We start from the raw sequence: 17,885 nt of genomic DNA on the forward strand, positions 1-17,885 counted from the left end.
TACTTGAGGCCTGGACCCCCCAAACCCTCGTGCTCCAGGGGCAGGCTGCACGGGAGACCTCCGAGACTGCCACTCCCAGGCCCTTCTGGCAGCAGAGGGCTCTTCCAGAACGGCTCCCCTCCTGGATGTATGCCCCCCAACCCCTCACTGCCCCAGCCCACCTTGGGGCCCTGGTTGCTGGCCAAGACCACTTGACCCAGGAGTCTCCACGTGCCTCCTGGCTGGGGAGCAAATCCTTGGCCTCAGTTGTGCTTCTAAGCAGTTTAGCCCCAGTTCTCTCGACAGTAGCCTCGGACCCACCCTCTGAGCCTGAAGCCCTGACCCGTGCGTGCTTCAGTGGCTTCAGAGGCCGAGAGACAAGCTGTCTGACTCAGGGAGGCATGGGCTGTCTGACTCAGGGCTCTGCTGACTCTCAAACCCTGGAGGTGGTTTGTGGCTTTGACGCAGCTTCCTGAGTCCCCGAAGGGGCTCGGGACCCAGAAGCCGGCGGGACAATGCAACCCCCTGCCTGTCCCCTCCAGCGTACTGCCCCGAAGTCCCTGACCCAGGGACAGGGCCCCACGTGCAGGAAGCGGGTCTATCCCATGGGGAGAAGGCCACGGCGATGCTGGGTCAAGTTCCAGCTCCATCCTGACCCCCAAACTCTCCCAAGCAAAGTGCAGGAACTGGTCAGTCCATCTGGGGGTCTCTGCAAGGCACCCCGACCCAGTGCCTGCACAGCAGCTCGGATGGCCCTTCCCGACACTCACGTGCTCCCTTTGCAGAGAAAAAGGACTGAACCCAGGGACACACTTCCCAGTGTGCTGTTTCTACAGGATCCAGAATCTTCCATGAGACTTGGGTTTGGCTGACACAGGATGTTGCTGGCTGGCCCAGCCACCCCCCTCCCCTGCCACTACACCAACGCAACACCCTACAGACCGGAACTTTCTGTGCTCACAGACACAATGAGGACAGGACACCTCAGGGGCTCAAGGGAACGAGACCAGGTCTTCATATCCAAACAGGTCTCTGGGGTGGGCTGGAACCCCCGGCCTCCACTGCGTGGATGTCCACACACCGAGGCCCCCTGAAGCACTCTGTACATGGGTGTCCCCGCTCTGCGCCTGCTGGACAGCGCACAGCCACAAGCAGAAGGACCCCTGGTCTGGGGGAGTTCTGTGTGGGCTCAAGTCCAAGGTTTAGTGGACTTGGGAGGGGTGGCCCCTCGAGCCTCTCGGAGGAGCCTTTCTCCGCTGCCACTCTTGGTCACTGGGGCTCGCCCGCGGCTCTCGTCAGCTCTCCAATCCGCTGGTCCTTCAGCTTTACCAGGTGCTCCAGCCTGACCACCTTCATCTGCAAAATCTTCAGGAAAGCACACGTCTCTGAAAGCAGCACGCTGGGTGCCAGAGCTGGGTGGCCAAGCGTTCAGGGGCTCCCAGCAGTAGCAACAGCGTGAGGGAGGGCGGGACGTGAGAAGAAGGGGGGTGGTTATGGGAGGGGCTGGTTTTCCTGCCTCACCCTTTCTGGAGCACTCCTGGCTCCCGGCTGGCCAGAGCTGGCAAGGCCTCTTGGAGCCCCCCAGCCTGTCCCCTCTGCAAACGGAAAAGCCTTGCCTGGTCCCCTGGCAGGTTTTCAGAGCATGCTTGCGGAATTAATGTTGACTGAATGCATGCACTGCATCTGGGGAGCATGTGCAACGTTTATTTCTACAAGTTAATAGCCAGGGGTGCCTGAGGGGCTCCGCCGGCTGAGCTCTGCCTTCAGCTCAGGTCGTGATCTCATGGTTCATAAGTTCGAGCCCCACGTGGGGCTTGCTGCTGTCAGCGCAGAGCCCGCTTTGGATCCTGTGTCCTGCCCCCGTCTCCTTGTGCTCTCTCTCTATCTCTCTCTCAAAAATAAATAAATAAATGAATGAATGAATGAATGAATGAATAAATAAATAAATAAATAAATGTTAAGAGCCTAAGGGTGACTGGCTGGCTCACTCAGAAGAACAGGTGACTCTTGATCTCAGGTTCATGAGTTCGAGCCCCACACTGGGTGCAGAGTTACTTAAATAAATAAAACTTAAAAAATAAATAAGTTGAAAAAACAAGAAATAGCCAAGCAAACGTTCTTGGGCGCGTGTTCGTGCAGGAGGAAGCACCAGGCTCCACACCCCCTCCCCAGGCTGTCCTGCCTGGGGTGCCCTCCCGAGCCACATCACAGACCTTCCCTGCTGGAAGCACAGACCCTGCCCGAGCAGCCCAGAGAAAGGAAATAGCTGGACGTGAAAAACCGTGTCTGCCCCCAAACTCCAAAGTGAGGTCAACGGCGTGACAGCCCATGCCCCAACTAAGGACAGATGGCTCCAGCCGGTCAAGGCGGGCAGCTGGCGTCTCAGCCGACGAGTCCCTTCCCTGCTCGCTGGACAGCGTGGGCCAGCACGCCGCGGCACGCCATCATCCCCTGCAGCCGGCTACGGTGGCCCCACGCCGACACCAGGCCACACGCTGACTAGCGCGGTCCACTGTGACGGACATCCTGCTCCAGCTGACACGGGGGGCTCCTGCCGGCCCCACAGCTGCTGCTCCCAGGACCCCCCGCACCCCGCACCCCGAGTCTACTCTCTCTCACGGGGACAGCGTCCGACCGTGCCGAGTGCAGCCACCTTCCCTCCAGGCGCCCTACAGTGCAGCAGTCAGGATCCACCTTGCCACGGGTGTGGGCACGAGGGTGACCTCACCGCGGCAGCAGCTCCATTTCTGCTTATCACTTCCCTCTCTGCTGCCCTTTGGCAAACTCAAACCGCACGATGATATCACCTTCCTGCTTCCTCAAGAAAACAGCTCATCAACATTTGGGCATCCGCTAGGGAACTGCGCTGTCCTCACAATTCTTGACAGCCCCTTTCATGCTGAGACCCGACTGGGGTGGCCTGCACACCTCCCACCAGCCCTGCACTGACTCAGCCCTACTACCTGACTCAGTGCCCCCAGACCCTGGGCCTGCGATCCAGCACTTCTGGGTGGTGGCGCCTGTGACTGTCCACAAAGCCCCTGTGGGCTCTGAGGGCTGGTAACCGGCAGGGCTGGGCGGCAAGTCACAGGGGGCTGGAGGTCCACCATACCCCTCTGCGCTTCTGGGTATGTTTGGAATGTTCCATAATTAAGCTGTTTTCTAGACAATAAAACTAAATGCACGTTCTCCCAGCACTGCCAAACTTCATACTGAGTCCAAGTTTCAAGAAGGCGGGGGTGGGGGGCAGCACCTCCCCATAACGGTTACAACCAGCCCCTCCCCTTCCTGGGGGGTATCTGGGCATCTGGGGCACCCAGATCACTGTACCTTGACCATCTCCTGCAGGAGGGCCAGTGCCTGCTCCTTTTCCTCCAGTAGTTGCTGTACTCTGGAGTCCAGGTGCCCCCAGGGTCCACCAGCTGGGTCCCAACTAGAAGGCAAACACCCAGCCTTTAACCCACAGGCTGGGGGTGGGGTGGGGTAAAGGTGGAACAGCAGACAGGTCAAGAGACAGGGGCCTACCCCGTGCACACACAGCGGCCTGTTTTCTCTGGAGTCCTCGGACTCTGTGGGGTCTTCGCACTGGAGGGTGCCACGGGGCCCGGCAAGCCTAAGGGGTAAGCAGATGTTTATCTGGGGTCCGCCCCCCTTCCCCCAGAAGATCCTGCCCCATGGCAGCACGTGGGGTGGGGGCAGGGCACTGAGCCCCAGAGGGCACCATGCAGGCACGGTCTGGCCTAGTTCAGCCAGATGCAGCCTGGATGTCCCTGAACGGCACGGCACCTGCGTGGGGTGTAGACAGGCCTGCGGGCCCCCCTTGGGAAGCTGCAGCCTGGGGGGCGTTGGGAGCAAGGATGCCCCTGCCCTCCCGGAGTGTGAACTCATCTCTGACGCAGCCCTTCGTGGAAGGCTCTGATGGGCCTCAGTTCTCCAAATCTGGGGATGTGGAATACTACCCGTGTGCAGAGAGGCGGTGAGCTCTGCCTGTGGTCTGTCAGCAATCCCACCAGAGGGTCCTGGGCCCTGCAAACATTTTAAAGGTCATATGGTAAGGGCAGGCCGAGGAGAGGCTGACCTTGTTCAGACCGGGGGTCGGGGTGGCAAACAGGAGTGGAGAGAGCCCAGGCTGGGCTGGCCTGGGCGGGAGAGATTCTGCACAGGGAGTTATCATGGCCCTAGTGGGTGAGGCTGGAAGAGGCCTGAGGGCTCCAGAGGGTTGCAGGTTATCTGCGGTCCGCAGGCCAGGGCCGTGGGGACCAGGGCCTTCATCACCACCTGGTTCCTGATTTTACTATCATGACAGATAAGTGGGTCACATCCCAGCACAACAAACACAGCAGGGTCAGAGACCATACAAAGGTACCAACACGTACGGCCGGGTCAAGCAGGTACTGGTGGGCAGCACCATCCGTCACTTTTTCTCTCAGTGCACACAAGATGGGCTCGATGGCTCCGGGCGTGTTGGCCACCACCTTTCGGATATCCGTCTCTGAGACCCACAAACGCAGCTTGTGAAAGACTTTCCTGCGAAGGAAGCGGGGCGACAGCCCTCAGGGTTGCACCTGTAGTACCAGGTGGAGGGTCTGGCTTTCCTTGGAGGGGAGAGGCTGGGACTGGAGCCCCTTCTTGCCCTGCACCCAGAGGAGCCCAGCAGCCATCTTGTCCCCAGCTGTCCCCTCTGGGACCAGAGCAGTCAGGCCAGGGGTGTCCCAGTCAGGCCAGGGGTGTCTCGCAGCAGGGCTGGCCTTCTGGGCTGAGTGCCCCCTGGCCCTGTGAGGAGGTCCTGCTGGTTCCCCTCCAAGGTGCTCAGAATTGGGACTTGACACACACTGCTAGAGCCACTGACCTCTTGTGTCCCTGGAGTTGAGCAGTGGCCTCTCCCTGCCTCCCCATCCCAGCAGAATCTGCCCAGGTCTCAGCCCTGTGCTCCCTCTAGCCCTCTGGGCTCCGAGCCAGGTCTGAGCCAGGTGGTGGCCTTGGCCTCCAGAGTCCCTCCAGAGTCTCCGGGGAAGCCTGAGCTCCCCTCCCCATCCAGCCTCAGGGGCTAAGGGACTCTGCAGCCTGCTCCCCACTGCACCCCTAGGTCACCCACACCTCACTCTGCTCTCATTTTCTCAGGGTCCTGGTCCTTCATGTCACTCGTTACAACTGATGCTAGTTACATCTCCTTATTTATCTGTCTCCCCACTGTACTGCCAGCCCCATGGAGACAGGGGCCCATTCACTTCAGTGCCTCCAGTGCCTGGAGCAGAGCCGGGCCGTCCACCTGCAATTTCTGCGGAGTCAGGAAGTGAGAGGTGTGGTCAGCAGGAGCCTGACTGACGCCCTGCTGAGTGGCTCTCAAGCTGACTGGTGCCGGCCAAGTCCTCTTGGCCGGAAGCCCCTGGGAGTCTGTGCTGATGGGGAGACCCCAGGGGACAGGGGGACACACACGGACAGGGAAACAGCCCAAGAGCTTGTCCCAGAGCCCAGGAGGGTAGGGGAGAGGCCGCCCACCCAGGCCAGCCTTGAGGGGAGGGCCCTCGCAGAGCAGGGGCTCCGACGCGACAGGCAGGGAGGCGGGAAGCCTGCCTGTTGAGGATGCTCCAGTTGCTGAGTTTCTGGTCAGTGTTGCAGGTGGGGACATAGTTATGCAGGTCCACGAGCCGGGGGCGGAAGTGCTTCACGATCTCTGCCAGCATCACTGGAGGGGGCAGGGGGTGCAAGGTGGGCTGGCCTGGCGAGCTTAGCGCCCCTCCTTTCCTTACACATCCGTCTCCCATGGCAGGAGAACCGGGGAGGGCCCTTGACCTGGGGGAGCGGTCACAGGGGCCTCCGGAGCAGGGTGTGGGTGCCCCAGAGGGGCGGGCTAGGAGCCGGCCTGAGGTCGGAGGAGCTGCTGGAGGGAACCCTGAGGCTGCCCGCATCCTCCCCCAGGAATGCTGAAAGGCGAGGGGACCTCCCCCCAAAAGGCGGCCCCTCTCGGCCACATTCATCCTCCTCCAGGGGCCGGCAGTGCAGCCGTCCTGCCCCTCCATTCCACGGCGCCCGTCACGCCCCCCGCTCTGGTGTCTTCCTTCCTTTCGGGGAGCCTGCTGACGGCCGGCCAGGCACCCCCCAAGTCCCCTGCCCGCACCCCCGGCGGTCCCCGGCTTCTCCCCGGCCCTCACCGCCGTCGCTGAAGTCCCGGGCCAGGTGGCGCTTGGGACGGCTGAGCGGGAGCCCGTCCAGCCAGGCGCAGAGGCCGCGGAGGGCGCAGGGCGGCAGCGGCGGTGGCGAAGCCCGCGGGGTCGGCTCCGCTGCGCCCAGCATGGCCGCGGGACCGGCTGTTGGGGCGGTTGCCGGGAGACGGCGCCCAGGAGGGGCCTGGGGCCGGAAGGGGAGGGCCGTGGGGGTCGCCAGCCACGCCCCCCAGCCGGTACGCTGGGGGCGGTGGACTTCCGGCTAAAGTCTGGGTGGGAGAAAAGGTAGGATTTTGGCGTTTTCCGTTTCCAGTGTTCATTTTATTTTAACAAGCACAGGGCCCTTACGTGTTATCAGTTGAATTCCACGTTATTGAGCACACACTCTTTCATCGATTTAATAAGAATCTCGCGTCATTGAGAACTCGATCAATAACTGTCATAAAATACACACTTTTCATTGCGGTTTCGGTTGCAGGCGCGCCAGGGGCCTCCAGAGCAGCAGCGGGGGCCGCAGGTGCCTCTCGGGGTCCCGGCCCTGCCAACTCTGTTGGCACTTCTCACAGCGGACCCGGCCCCTCCGAGGGCGAGGGCGGAGGGCAGGGAGCCCGGAGGTGGGGGTGGGGGGAGCGCGAGGATCCGGGCAGGGGGCACGGCGGGCGGGGTGGGGGTGGGGGTGGAGAGCGAGTCCGGCCCAGTTAGCAGTTCTCACAGCGACCCGGCCCCTGGGACAGAGAGCGGGGCAGGCCCGGTCCCTTCAACATGAAGGACATCTGCCCCGCTGCGGCCGGGGCCTGGCACCCGAGTCACCTTCTCTGCACCGGTGGCTTCAGAGCAGCCTTGGGACCGACTACGCCCTGGGAGGAGGAAAAAGAACCGATGCCGAAATCCACCAGCTTCGCCAGGAGCACAACTTAATCTCACTTCCTTTCACATTTCTTAAGATGCAGGTCTCGGCTCATGCAACATGCAGTGGCTCCGGTGCAGTGACAGCAGTGAGGGCCGCAAGCCATAAGACTGACAGCTGACGTCTTGCAGCCGTTAGACTTTCTCACTTGTACTAACAGGAAGAAAAGGCAGACTCACAGCCGGTAGGAGTGGTGGTCAGGGAAAAGCCCGTCCTCTGACCGAGTATAAAGTGGATGTTATATCTACGGCCCCTAACTTTTCCTTTCCTCGGACAGGGACAGTGTCGGGACAGTGTCAGGGCAGTGCGGTGGGGGAGAGGCTCACCCTGCTACCCAGAGCCCTGGGTGTGAGAGGCTCACCTGTGGCGGCGGTCCAGGATGGGCTCCTCCAGCCCCAGGCTTGACCGGTGGCATCGGGGGTGGGAAGATCGGCTTGACAACCTGGAGGACACAGCAGACGGTGGACACCATCTGACAGCCCCTTGGTGCAAAGCTCCCCAGGTCTGCCCTGCTCCTGTGCACCTTGCAGAGTGCCCCCAACCCGTGGCTGCCACCGTGGGCAGCATGAAGCCCAAACGTGGCAGAACCCCATTCCTGGGCCCATCACCACCTCCCCCTCTCCCTCGACATCCCTGCCCCCACCCCTCCCAGCCCAGTGTTTCCCAAGAAAAGCTCTTAAATTGCCAGAAAGTGGGTCTTGGGAAGTTCAAAAGCCAAGAATTCACTAAAACTTGCATCTGTGTGCTGGTCAGGTTCAGGAGGAGGCCTGGGGAGGTAGGGGTGGGCACTGGTCACCCATCCCCAGGGGTGACCCTGGGTGTGCCGTTCCCAATCACCACTCCTTGGCCAGAAACCTTTCTGTCCCAACTGCCCCCGTTTTCCTGTCAAAGTCCCTCCTGAGGCTATTTTTGCAGCTTTACTGTAAGTCTAAAGTTAGTTTAAAAAGTTACAAAGAGAAAGAGTCTCCATCAAGCAAACGCCACAGTAATGGTTGCTGCTGGCAGGCCCACGGACAGACACAGACACGGGGGTCACAGTGGAAGGAGTAATCGACTGTGTATCTCAGAGCATCTCCAGACGTCAGCTCCAAAGGGACGCCAAGGGCTTTATGCAGAGAAACCGCAGACACTGGCCACGGAGCCCCTGCCACCAGCGAGGGGCACAGGTGTAGCTGGGGGAGGCTCTCACCTGCTTGGGCTTCAGTTCAGGGAGGGGCTTGGCAGGCGGAGCAGGTCTGAGCTGGTGGGAAGGAGGGGCAGCGATCAGACTAGGCCTGAGCTCGGCCTACCTAGGCCCCAGGTCTAGCACTCGTGCTGTCCCTCCGGGCTGGGCCATCAGCCCTCCTGAGATCCCTGCCCACCAAATCCAGTCCCCAGATGGCCTGGCTGCTCGGGCCCACCGCTGCTCACCTGGTCTGGGGGCGGCCAGGTGTACACAGGAACTGTGGAGGGGGGTTTGGACGTGGCGGCTGGAGGCTGGAGGGAACGGACAGGTAGCCTGGGTCTCACAGGAGGGCTGCCTGCCTCCAGCTGCGCTCCCAGCGCAGGACCCAAGGTTCCCGCCCCTCCCAGAGGAAGAATAAAGTGTGCGTGGAGGGCTCTCCGTCACCCCGCTGCTCAGCAAGGCCTGAGCCCGGCTGGGCCTCCCATGCTCCCTTTCCTCAGCCTTGTAGGGGGCTCGGAGGAGGTGGACAGCAACGGAGGGGATCTGGGCCTTAACACCTTCTGACTGACCGTGCAGAGGCCAAGAGTCTCAGGTTCAAGTTCAAGCTCCAGTTCTGTCACTGGCTCACGTAGGTTCTCAGACTGCAGGCCCTAAAGCCTGCCTCTGCTCTGCAGGCCAGCTCTAAGCCCTGTTGTGAGGGATGGGGTGGCCTCCAAAGCCCATCGGGGACAGTGGGATGCAATGCTTACAGCAGGGGGCGGCTGCTTGGGGGTCGCCCTGGGGACCGCGGGCCTGGCGGGCTGGCTGGGGTGGTGGTGGGGGCCCGGAGCCCCACCCTTGGCTGGCACACCGCGCCCCTCGTGGAACAGGGGGTTGGAGAGCCCAATGGCGGTCTTGGGTGCTGCAGTCCTGGGGAGAAAGCAAGACTGGTCAGTGTGTCCTGGCCTCAGGGTCTGACCCAGGGACCCAGGGACCCAGGGGCTCCTGGCGTGTCCTGCACCCAGCAAAGTGGGGTGAGGTCCCACGGCAGCTCGGACCCTGGCTGGTACGGGCCGGCTTCTGCAAGCCCACGTCATCCCACGTGTTCCGGTGCCAGCAGAGGTTGAGGGGTTGTGTGGGGGGACAGAGAGGCAGACCATCCACCTGTCACCAAAGGTCATCACCTGTTCCCCCCACCCAGTGAGAGGCAGAGGCCCCAAAGCCCTCTCCGGGAAGGGCTATGTTTCTTCTTCCTCAAACAGCAGCGGGCATTTCCCAACTGTGAGCAGAAGGTCTCCCTGCACATGACAACGTGTGTGTTGCAACCCCAGAGCAGGCTTACCCCCAAGGGTTGCGGCCCCAGGCCTTTCGGTAGATGACTGCACCTGCCAGGAGGGCCAGAGCCACCAGGAGCACCGCAGGCACCAGCACGACCATCAGGAGGCTCCTGGACCCTGGAGGGGTGCACAAGGCCAGATGTCAAGAGGGTAGTGAGGGCTGGGAGAGCCAGTGAGCCCAGAACCCTGGGACCCTCCCTAGAGCCCAGGGCCTGTCTGAGGACCCTCAGCACAGAGACCCAGTACATTACAACAGCACTCCAGGCTCTCAGATGATGAGTTGGAGGGCTTAGTGGTAGCTGGCCCCGGGCCCACAGTGACATGAGCCAGGTCTGGCCAGGCCCTGGAGGGGGTGGTGCTGTGGCCGGCTACACGCACAGTGGTTGCTGCAGAGGAAGACACGGTGGCAGTGGGGGCCCACAGACTCAGAAGGGGGCTGAGGACCCGGCAAAGGGGCTAGCGCTTCCTGTCACTGCTCCTGTGCCCTCCCTCTAGGATGGGCCTCTCGTCTGTCTCATTGGGGCCCAGGTGGCCACACAGGCCCAGACCTGTGGGGCCAGAAAGCGTGGGGTTGAATCTAACAATGCCCGGAGGGATCTGTGGGCACATGGTGTCCTTGTCAGCCCTGCCCATGTGGTCTGGACCCCGTCAGGTTGTACAGACGTGCGGGCCCCAAGGCGGCTGGACGTACCTGTGTGCACGGAGGGCAGCAGCTCTGTGCAGTGGGGTGGTGCCCACCCCGGGTGGCACTGGCACTCCTCCTTGTGGTTGCACACCTGGGGGTGAGTGGGGGTCAGGGCCAGGCCTCAGGCCCAGGAGGGGCTCTGCTGCGGCCCCCACTGATGGAGGACAGGCCGAGCTCACCCACGAGCTGCCACGACCAAGGCCGAGGGAACATGCTGACAACAGAGGAGGGCCCTGCTTCCCAGCACCGCAGGCGCGGGAGGCGCAGGCCGGGCAGCTTCTCGTGGGCTGTTCTCAGGGCCCACCCCCAGGCCTCCCTGAGACGGGAGCCCCCGAGGGGGGCGCTCCAGCCCCTTGTTTCAAGCTCTGGGTCCCGGCATCACCACACAGGTTACTGAGAACTGACCACAGTAGCCACATTTCACAGCGGGTCATTTCAACCACAAGCAGCCCACAGGTTCCCCAGCACGACTGCCCTGGGCCTCAGTGCTCACATGGGACGCCCAGGTCCCCACCAGCTCAGTCCCTCAGCTGCTATTCAGCCCCCGGGCGCTGGCCCTGTCCCCTGTTCACCTGGGCTCATCTTGAGCACCGCCTACCAGTCTCCTTCAGCCCCAAAAGGCAGGTGGCGGGATGTCCCGTGGACTCACGTACCCCATGGTTGTTGCACTGGGCGGAGCAGTTTCTGGATCTGTAAACTTGCAGGTGCTCGCAGCGTCCTTTCCAGCAAATCTGGAGGGCAGGGAGTGTCTCCTCAGGCAGCCATTCTAGGGCTGCTTCAAGCCCCTGTACCCCAACTTCTAACGTCGGCTGACGCTGCCCCACAGCCTGCCCGGTGAGCTTTGGGGGAGATTGGCTGTGGTCCCGGCATCCAGGCTTGGTGTATATGCCCTCTGCCAGCTGGCCGGCCAGCCCACCAGGGCCAGAGGACTGGCCCCACCCTTCTAGGGGTGCGGTGGGTGCCTTGGGGGGACTTGCCCAAGGGAAAGGTGAACAAACCACATGAACAAAAGACAGAGTCCCTGTGCACAGTCCTTGGGTCACAAGTTTAGGACCTGTGGGTCTAGCAGCCTGACTGCCACGTGGGACACGTCCAGGCTCACAGCCCTCAAAATCCCCCAAACGCTGCAGCCAGCTGATGTGCCCTCCAGCAAACGGGGTCGGGGGGCTCTGGGCGCTCACCCTCTCCTCGCCACACTTGGTGCCTTCAGGCACTGGCTCGTAGCCAACACCTCCCTCCAGGACGAGGGCCTGGCAAGCAGCCGAGGAGGAGGTGAGGGTGCAGGAGCTCTGCTCTGGGGGTTTCTGTCCCCCCTCACAGTACAGGACGCCACATTTGTTGACCCTGTGCAAGAGGAACATCCATGCTCTGCTGGGTCTCCTGTCTGGTGCGTGCTGACCCCACCCCCCTTAGGAGGACCGGGGGAGCTGCGGGAAGCGAGGTCCAGAACCCTTGGGCAGGCTGTGGGGTCCACTGATGGGTACTCACCGAAAGGCAGGCTGGGCCCCCTGGAGAACCCCCTGATTCGGTCCCCGGGCAGCCAGACTACAACCGCTCACCTGCTGGAGCCAAGGGGGATCCCGCCCTTACAGTCGGGCGAGATGCTGTAGGTGTAGCATCTTTCCACGGCAACCCATGAGCCTGTGGGGGCAGGAGGAGGTCAGTCGTCCCGCTCAGGACCCGCGGCCGCCCGTGGGCCTGGGGTCCCCTGCCTCACCTGGCCCCCACAGGTCCTGGCACCTCCGGGCCAGCGTGGGGCAGGCTCCGTTGTAGCAGTAGCCGCCCGGGCAGGGTGTGCCGTTCTCCTGGAAGGCGTCCTCTGGGCACCCCGGCTGCTGGCCGTCACAGTGCTCCTCGAGGTCACATGCGTCCTTTGGGTGACGGCACAGCTCACCGGCGGGCGTCACCTGCCCGGAAGAGCAGAGCTCACCTGGGGAACACAGGCCCGCAAACAGACCCGTGCCTCCCGCGCCGGCAGGCATGTACCCGGGGCCCTTCCCACCCGCTGACCTGCGGGCACAGCCGGGCCGGAGCAGGAGGTGTCGCACTCACCCTGCACTCCCGGCAGCAGGCGCCCTGTGCACACTCGGCCCCGTGGGCCAGCTGGCAGGCGGTGGCGTTACAGCAGGGGTTCCGACAGTCCTGGAGGGCAGGGCCGGACACAGCAAAGGTCAGAGCGGGCTCCAGGTGGACCCCAGGACCCCCTCCCCAGCAGCCCCTGCGGGTGGTGACGGGCGTCAGCGAACAGGAGCGTTTTCTGCCGTGTGGCTGTGGCGCGCAGGGCACCTGGTGGGTCAGGCGTGGACGCCCCCGCTTGCGGGACGGAGACGGGGGCCTGTGTACCTGGGGTGGGCCGCAGTCACACTGCTCCCCACGTTCCACGAACCAGTTCCCACACACGGGGTCGCCCACCAGCCGGCCAGGGTCTGGGGCGTTGTCCAGGCAGCCCGTCCGGGGCTCCTCCACGAACAGCTCCAGGTCGGCACGGCTGCACTGGCTGAACATTCTGGGGAACTTGACGCTGGGGGAGGGGGGTGACTCTGTCAGGGGGTGCAGGTGGGGGGCACTGGGACACCCCGCTCCGCAGGCAGACCTGGGCCTCACCCGATGCTGGCCGCCATGACGCAGCCGCCACCTTCCCGCGGCACGGGACAGTAGCAGCCTTGAATGTTCTCGTCATGGGCCATGCCCAGGTTGTGGCCCATCTCGTGGGCCATGGTGGACGCCACACCGATGGGGTTCTGGTGGTGGTCCTACAGGGAGAGGCTGTGCTGGCTGGTGCTGCCTGCACCACCCCCACCCCCACCCGCGCCCCACCCCCACTGCCCCAGGTAAGGCTGGGTGCTGGGCGCGGCCTCCTGCCAACCACGCTTCTCAAAGCTCCAACCCATCCTCCAGGGGAGGTGGCCATCCAGGTGTTCCAGCCCATGTGGATGGCTCGGGGACGAGCATGTGGACCTAGGTCCTCGGGGCTCCCCTTCACGCACTCCGCTCCAGCTCCGAACCGGGCTCCCCACCCAGAAGCCAGCAAGCCTAGGCCAGATTGCCTGCACACCTGGTTCACAGCCCCTGAGCCCCGGGAGCACATGGACGACACCTTGGCCAGTCCCACGGTGGTCCCGGTGAAGTCGACCCCGCTGGAAACAAGAGGCGTGCGTGGACGTGGATGCCCTGAAAGCTGCCTCCCTCCCGCGTGCCCCTCGTTCTCACACAGCCCTCCCTGGCTGCAAGGGCCCAGCTCTCTGCGTCCACTGCCCACATACGTGATCAGCTGCGCGTTGTCGTGCTGGTAACGCCCCGCCAGTTTCTGCGCCCGCCAGGTGAGGAAGTTCTCCAGTGTGGTGTTGGCGTGGGAGCTCACGTGAATCCCGTCCCTGTGGTTCCAGATCTCCAGGCCCACCAGGACGACACGGACATTGAGCTCCTGATAAAGCTTCGGGCAGAGAACCCCTTGGTCAAGCTCAGGGACAGCAAGGGCCAAAGACACAGAGGCCACTCCCTGCTCACCTAGCCCACGGTCCCACCTGCTGGCCGTGCCCCCCCATCTCTACAACCAGGGTTTCTACTGAGCTGGGAGGGAGCGGCCCCCACCTTGTCCACATGGTTCACCACCTCCAGCACCCGCCTGCGTACAGCCTCTCTGCTCCCCAACAGCTGGAACTGAAGGACGGCAGACCGTCAGGTACACGCAGCCCACTGGCCTGCCCCAGCCCCTGCCCCAGCCCCCGCCCCCGCGCCCCACCCCGCACTACCTCTGTACTGTCCGTGACCACGTACAGCTCCACGTAGCGGGTTTCCCGGGGCAGCAGCCAGTTCTGGGGGCACAAGAAGCTGGTGAGCCGCCCCAGCCACCGCCCTGCTGACCTAGGCCCAGTCTTCACATACCGACCCTGTCCCAGGGACCTGGAGCTGGCACCAGCCCCCTGCTCACTCCTGGGGGGACCGTCCAGGAGGCTCCAGTGCAGACTAGAGCTATCTCTGCAGCTGCCGGTGGAGTCAGGTCCAGGCCCACTGGCCATGGGGACTGCTCGGAGACACCCTGACTATGGGGATGGTGGACAGAACCCCCACTCAGCTTCAGCTGACCACACTGCAGTCTAGGGGACGCACAGCCCCAGCAGACTGGAGATGATGAAGCTGGTGGGGGGGGGGGGGGGGCGCCCGCTCACCCGGGGCCTGAAGGCTGCTGAGATCCGAGGCCCCAAGGCCTTCTCCAAGCTGGAATCGCTGACCCCGCAGGTCCCGGCCTTCTGCTGCAGGTGCTCTGCCTGGTACAGCGCATGCCGCCCCTCTTCACTGGCCCCATCCAGGGGCTCAATCAGGTGGACAGTCGAGCCAGCCCGGAAAAAGCCCCTGAGGGCAGAAGGAAGCCAGCAGGTTCCAAATTAGCACATCCCCCCCGACCCCATGCCCATCTGGGGAGGACAAACCCTTGCAGGACAGAAGGCCTCCTTCTGGTGCCCGAGGACACAGGCCCCCCAGGGAAGTGGTACACTGGGGACAGCACCCACAGCCCTAGGAGAGCTGCATAGCTTAGGGGACCCGTGACTTCTAACAGGACAGACACCCGTGTGCAGAAAGGCTGCCATGTGAAGCCCCGCTTTCCTTGGCCTCGGTTTACCTCCTTGGGGCATGTGGGGGAGGGCTGAGGCACTGATGTGCTGACACCCCCCTCCCCGGGTGTGCAATGCCCACCCACCTGAGGCCGGCACAGGTGCTGAGGCTGGCGGCAGAATGCTCGTGCCCCTCCACGTGGCCCTGGTAGAAGCAGTGATCCTGCAGGAGATGGGAGGGTAAGTGGTGCACAGCCCTGTGCTCCCTCTGCCCACCACAGTCCTTGGGGGGCGCCGGCCAGGGGCCTGTACCTGCCTCTGTAGCTGCTCCGTCACTTGGGAGCCGTTGGCCGTGCTGTAGGTCTCCGTGTAGCCCGAGCCCACCAGCTCCCTGGAAAAGAGCCACCAGGTGCTGGGGGCATGTGTGGGACCGGCGTGGGCGTGCTGAGACCCTGCAGGCCCGGCCTCCACTTACCTGTTCTTCCGCAAGTGCAGGGTGAAGTTGTGCCCTTGGGCCCCAAGGACATAGCTCACACTCTCCGGGTACCGGTCCTGAGGCAGGGGAGAGGGAGGGGTCCAGGGTGAGGGGCGTACCCCACCTCAAACCTGGGGGCAGTGGAGCTCGGCTGGGTGGGGATGCTGCCCAAGTCCGGAGTACTCTGAAACCTGAAAGACCCTCAGAGGAGGCCTCGGGGTCATTCAGAGTCAGGCCGGTATTAGGAGGTTGGGGCTCTAGATCTCATTTTCCCCATCGGTCCACACAAGGGTAATGACTGGGATCCCATTCCCCAGGAAGCAGGGGGGGGGGGGGGGGGGGACAGAGACATGACCCTGCCAGGCTGCCCTTAGAACCACTGCAGCAGAGGAGGTGGGGGCAGGGCCCATGAGGGGGCACCCCAGGGGAGAGCCCCGGCGGCTGACCTCGCTGACCTTGGAACCGCCCCCAGGGTGTACCGCCCCCAGGGTGGGATGAGGGCCCAGGGTGGAGGAAGGCTTTTCCCAGATACTGAGGTCAGGAGAGGGCGGTCTCCACACTCACAGGCACACCCACGTGGATTTTAAGAATGCCCCCAGGCAGCCTTGGGGAACCCCAGGCCAGCCCCAGATGCCTCACAAAGGTGCGTCACCATAAACACGCCTCTGGTGAGCCATCCCCTCTAGCCTAGGAGAGATTTGAGGATCCAGCCCTTGAGTGAAACTGGGGCGTGGCCAGGGCCAGCAGGGTTCCTGAAAGGCACCCCCACCCACTAGAGGGCAGGGCGAGGCAGGAAGTAGGAAGGTGAGGCCTGGGGGTGGAGGCAGTCCAGGCGGCCCAGGAGGGCTGTGAGCCCTCTCAGAAGCCCACCTGGCCCTCAGCCCCACAGGCTGCCTCTTCATAACTGGCTGGGCCCACTGGGAACTACAGGAGGGACCCCAGGCCAGCTTCCCTGGCTGAAACTTACCGAGTGGGAGGGCAGGGCTCGGCGAGCACGGGGTTGTGGCAGACGTTGGGGCCACACCACCTCGTACTGCTCCACATGGGGAAGGGGGACACTGGGGGCGGCCACTGTGGGAGAGAAGGGGGTCAGCAGGCCTGTGGTGGGTCTGTATCTCTGTCTCTGGGGGAGTCCTCTAGCAGCGCAGGGACCAGAGATTTGGAGACCCAGTTCTGCTGCCCAAGGACCAGGTGTCAGGTTCTGGGTTCAGAGGCCACAGGACCCTGCCCTGGCTGCCAGGACAGCTCCTCCCTCAGAGCCCAGGGTTGACCTAGACGTCCCCTCCCCTCCCTTGGGTCCAAGGGCACACAAGGGCCCTCCTTGCCATCTCAATGTCTCCCATAATTGCGCCTAACTGGGGAGCCCACTGGCCTGCCTGGCAGGCCGTTCACCCAGCCCAAATCTAGAAGCTCCCAGGTATCCGACAACAAACAGCCCAGGGAGTGGGGGTGAGGCCCAGAACTGGAGCACCAGCACACCCTTTTCTGTGTCTCTCTCAAAGTGTTAGGCCAAGTGTTTCCATAACCGTTATCTCGCAAACCTCCTGAAGAAAGGGGCCCTGCCTGCCAGAGAAATGACCCCCTCCAGCCTGGGGGGCTGGGACACCACCGCACCCCAGCTCAGAAAGCGCCCAGAAAGCTCCCAGGAGCAGCGGTGAGAGCTGGGGCCAGTAGCACACTTGGCTTCTCCCCCAACCAGAGGTGGGTCCCCTGTGGGGGGGCGGGGTAGACTACCACCTATACCTGGCCCCAGGCCATTGCTCCTCGGTCCTCCCTTCCTTGCCACGCTGGGGAGTCCAGGTGGGAGTGGGCACTCACCCCAAGGCCCCGGGGTGGGTAGGCCATGGGGTTCTCCACCTTGCCCTGAATCCTTGGCGGGACCAGCGCTGGCGGGACCAGCGCTGGCGGGACCAGCGCTGGCGGGACCAGCGCTGGCGGGACCAGCGCTGGCGGGACCAGCGCTGGCGGGACCAGCGCTGGCGGGACCAGCTCTGGGGACACGCCCTAAGCTACTTCTCCCTGGTTCCCTTTTGAAGTTTCTGCCTGTCACCTGAGGGCTCTGAGCTGAGGGCTCCCTTCCAAGCGCCCAACCGCTGGGTCTGTTCCAGAGCTCGGCGGGGTGCAGACGGCCAGGGGACAGCCCCTCGCCCTGGCACTCACCTTGCAGCCACAGAGCGAACAGCGGGAGTCCGAGGCGGCGCATGGGGGACGCACACAGGCGTCCGGGGCGGGAACAGGGAGCGTACAGGGGGTCGGGGGTCCGGGGTCCGGGGTCCAGGGTCCAGGTCCAGGACACAGCGCGAACTGGGGACAGCCCCGCGCTCGAAACTCGGTCTGGCCGCCGCGCTCTAGGCTGGAAGGGCCCTCCCCCGCCCCGGAGCCCAGCCCCCGGCCCGCAGCCTATCGGCCCCTCTGACGGCCGGGGGGGCGGGGCTTGGGCCTCCGCTGGGGGAGGCCCCCGTCCCGCGCCCAGACGGCGTCTACTCCTGGGCCCCTGGTGTCCACGAGGAGGGGGGCTCCCGAACGGCCTCTGGTGTCCACAAGGAGGAACGTCATAAACGTGGACGGCACTAACGAAGGGGGCCGCGAACGGGCCAAGCCGGGCCCCCCCTTGCAAGTCTGCACCCTCCCGGGTGCAGGT

General features: G+C 63.7%; 2 protein-coding genes across 8 annotated transcripts; both read right to left on the bottom strand.

Annotated features, from left to right (window-relative positions):
• Positions 1–971: 971 nt before the first annotated feature.
• LOC131493623 (sperm flagellar protein 1-like) lies at positions 972–6,473 on the bottom strand. Of its 5 annotated transcripts, none has more exons than XM_058698234.1 (7): positions 6,132–6,370; positions 5,554–5,665; positions 4,356–4,506; positions 3,939–4,005; positions 3,505–3,592; positions 3,310–3,412; positions 972–1,344 (listed from the first exon to the last, which is right to left on the bottom strand). In XM_058698234.1, the coding sequence occupies exons 1-7, from the start codon at positions 6,271–6,273 to the stop codon at positions 1,249–1,251; spliced, it is 759 nt and encodes a 252-aa protein (XP_058554217.1). In that variant the 5' UTR covers positions 6,274–6,370; the 3' UTR covers positions 972–1,248. The 5 variants fall into 5 exon arrangements, with proteins under 5 accessions (XP_058554217.1, XP_058554218.1, XP_058554214.1 ...); XM_058698235.1 differs by having other exon boundaries at positions 4,356–4,501; positions 5,479–5,665; positions 6,132–6,267; XM_058698231.1 differs by lacking the exon at positions 5,554–5,665 and having other exon boundaries at positions 6,132–6,473.
• Positions 6,450–17,609, bottom strand: ADAM8 (ADAM metallopeptidase domain 8). 3 transcript variants are annotated; one of them, XM_058698218.1, is made up of 25 exons: positions 17,405–17,609; positions 16,212–16,315; positions 15,245–15,321; positions 15,082–15,160; positions 14,916–14,992; positions 14,386–14,569; positions 13,969–14,031; positions 13,808–13,876; positions 13,480–13,649; positions 13,272–13,353; positions 12,821–12,969; positions 12,560–12,737; positions 12,269–12,358; positions 11,934–12,123; positions 11,776–11,857; positions 11,398–11,560; positions 10,870–10,947; positions 10,223–10,307; positions 9,783–9,917; positions 9,537–9,648; positions 8,965–9,124; positions 8,461–8,526; positions 8,240–8,290; positions 7,412–7,492; positions 6,450–7,000 (listed from the first exon to the last, which is right to left on the bottom strand). In XM_058698218.1, exons 1-25 carry the CDS (start codon positions 17,445–17,447, stop codon positions 6,950–6,952), a joined length of 2,619 nt encoding a protein of 872 aa, XP_058554201.1. In that variant the 5' UTR covers positions 17,448–17,609; the 3' UTR covers positions 6,450–6,949. The 3 variants fall into 3 exon arrangements, with proteins under 3 accessions (XP_058554201.1, XP_058554202.1, XP_058554203.1); XM_058698219.1 differs by lacking the exon at positions 9,783–9,917 and having other exon boundaries at positions 12,227–12,358; XM_058698220.1 differs by lacking the exon at positions 9,783–9,917 and having other exon boundaries at positions 6,514–7,000; positions 17,405–17,608.
• Positions 17,610–17,885: the final 276 nt, after the last annotated feature.

This window comes from Neofelis nebulosa, chromosome 13 (genome assembly GCF_028018385.1).
Source record: "Neofelis nebulosa isolate mNeoNeb1 chromosome 13, mNeoNeb1.pri, whole genome shotgun sequence".
NCBI classification, from domain to species: Eukaryota; Metazoa; Chordata; class Mammalia; order Carnivora; family Felidae; genus Neofelis; species Neofelis nebulosa.

Coding starts and splice junctions, on each gene's coding strand:
- LOC131493623 (XM_058698231.1), bottom strand. CDS start 6,463: ATGAACACTGGAAACGGAAAACGCCAAAATCCTACCTTTTCTCCCACC. Junction 3,413..3,504: donor GGCCGCTGTGTGTGCACGGG/GTAGGCCCCTGT, acceptor TTTGCCTTCTAG/TTGGGACCCAGCTGGTGGAC. Junction 1,345..3,309: donor TCCTGCAGGAGATGGTCAAG/GTACAGTGATCT, acceptor GCTTTCCTGAAG/ATTTTGCAGATGAAGGTGGT.
- ADAM8 (XM_058698218.1), bottom strand. CDS start 17,447: ATGCGCCGCCTCGGACTCCCGCTGTTCGCTCTGTGGCTGCAAG. Junction 14,993..15,081: donor CGGAGCAGCTACAGAGGCAG/GTACAGGCCCCT, acceptor CATCTCCTGCAG/GATCACTGCTTCTACCAGGG. Junction 12,359..12,559: donor GTGACTGCGGCCCACCCCAG/GTACACAGGCCC, acceptor CCTGCCCTCCAG/GACTGTCGGAACCCCTGCTG.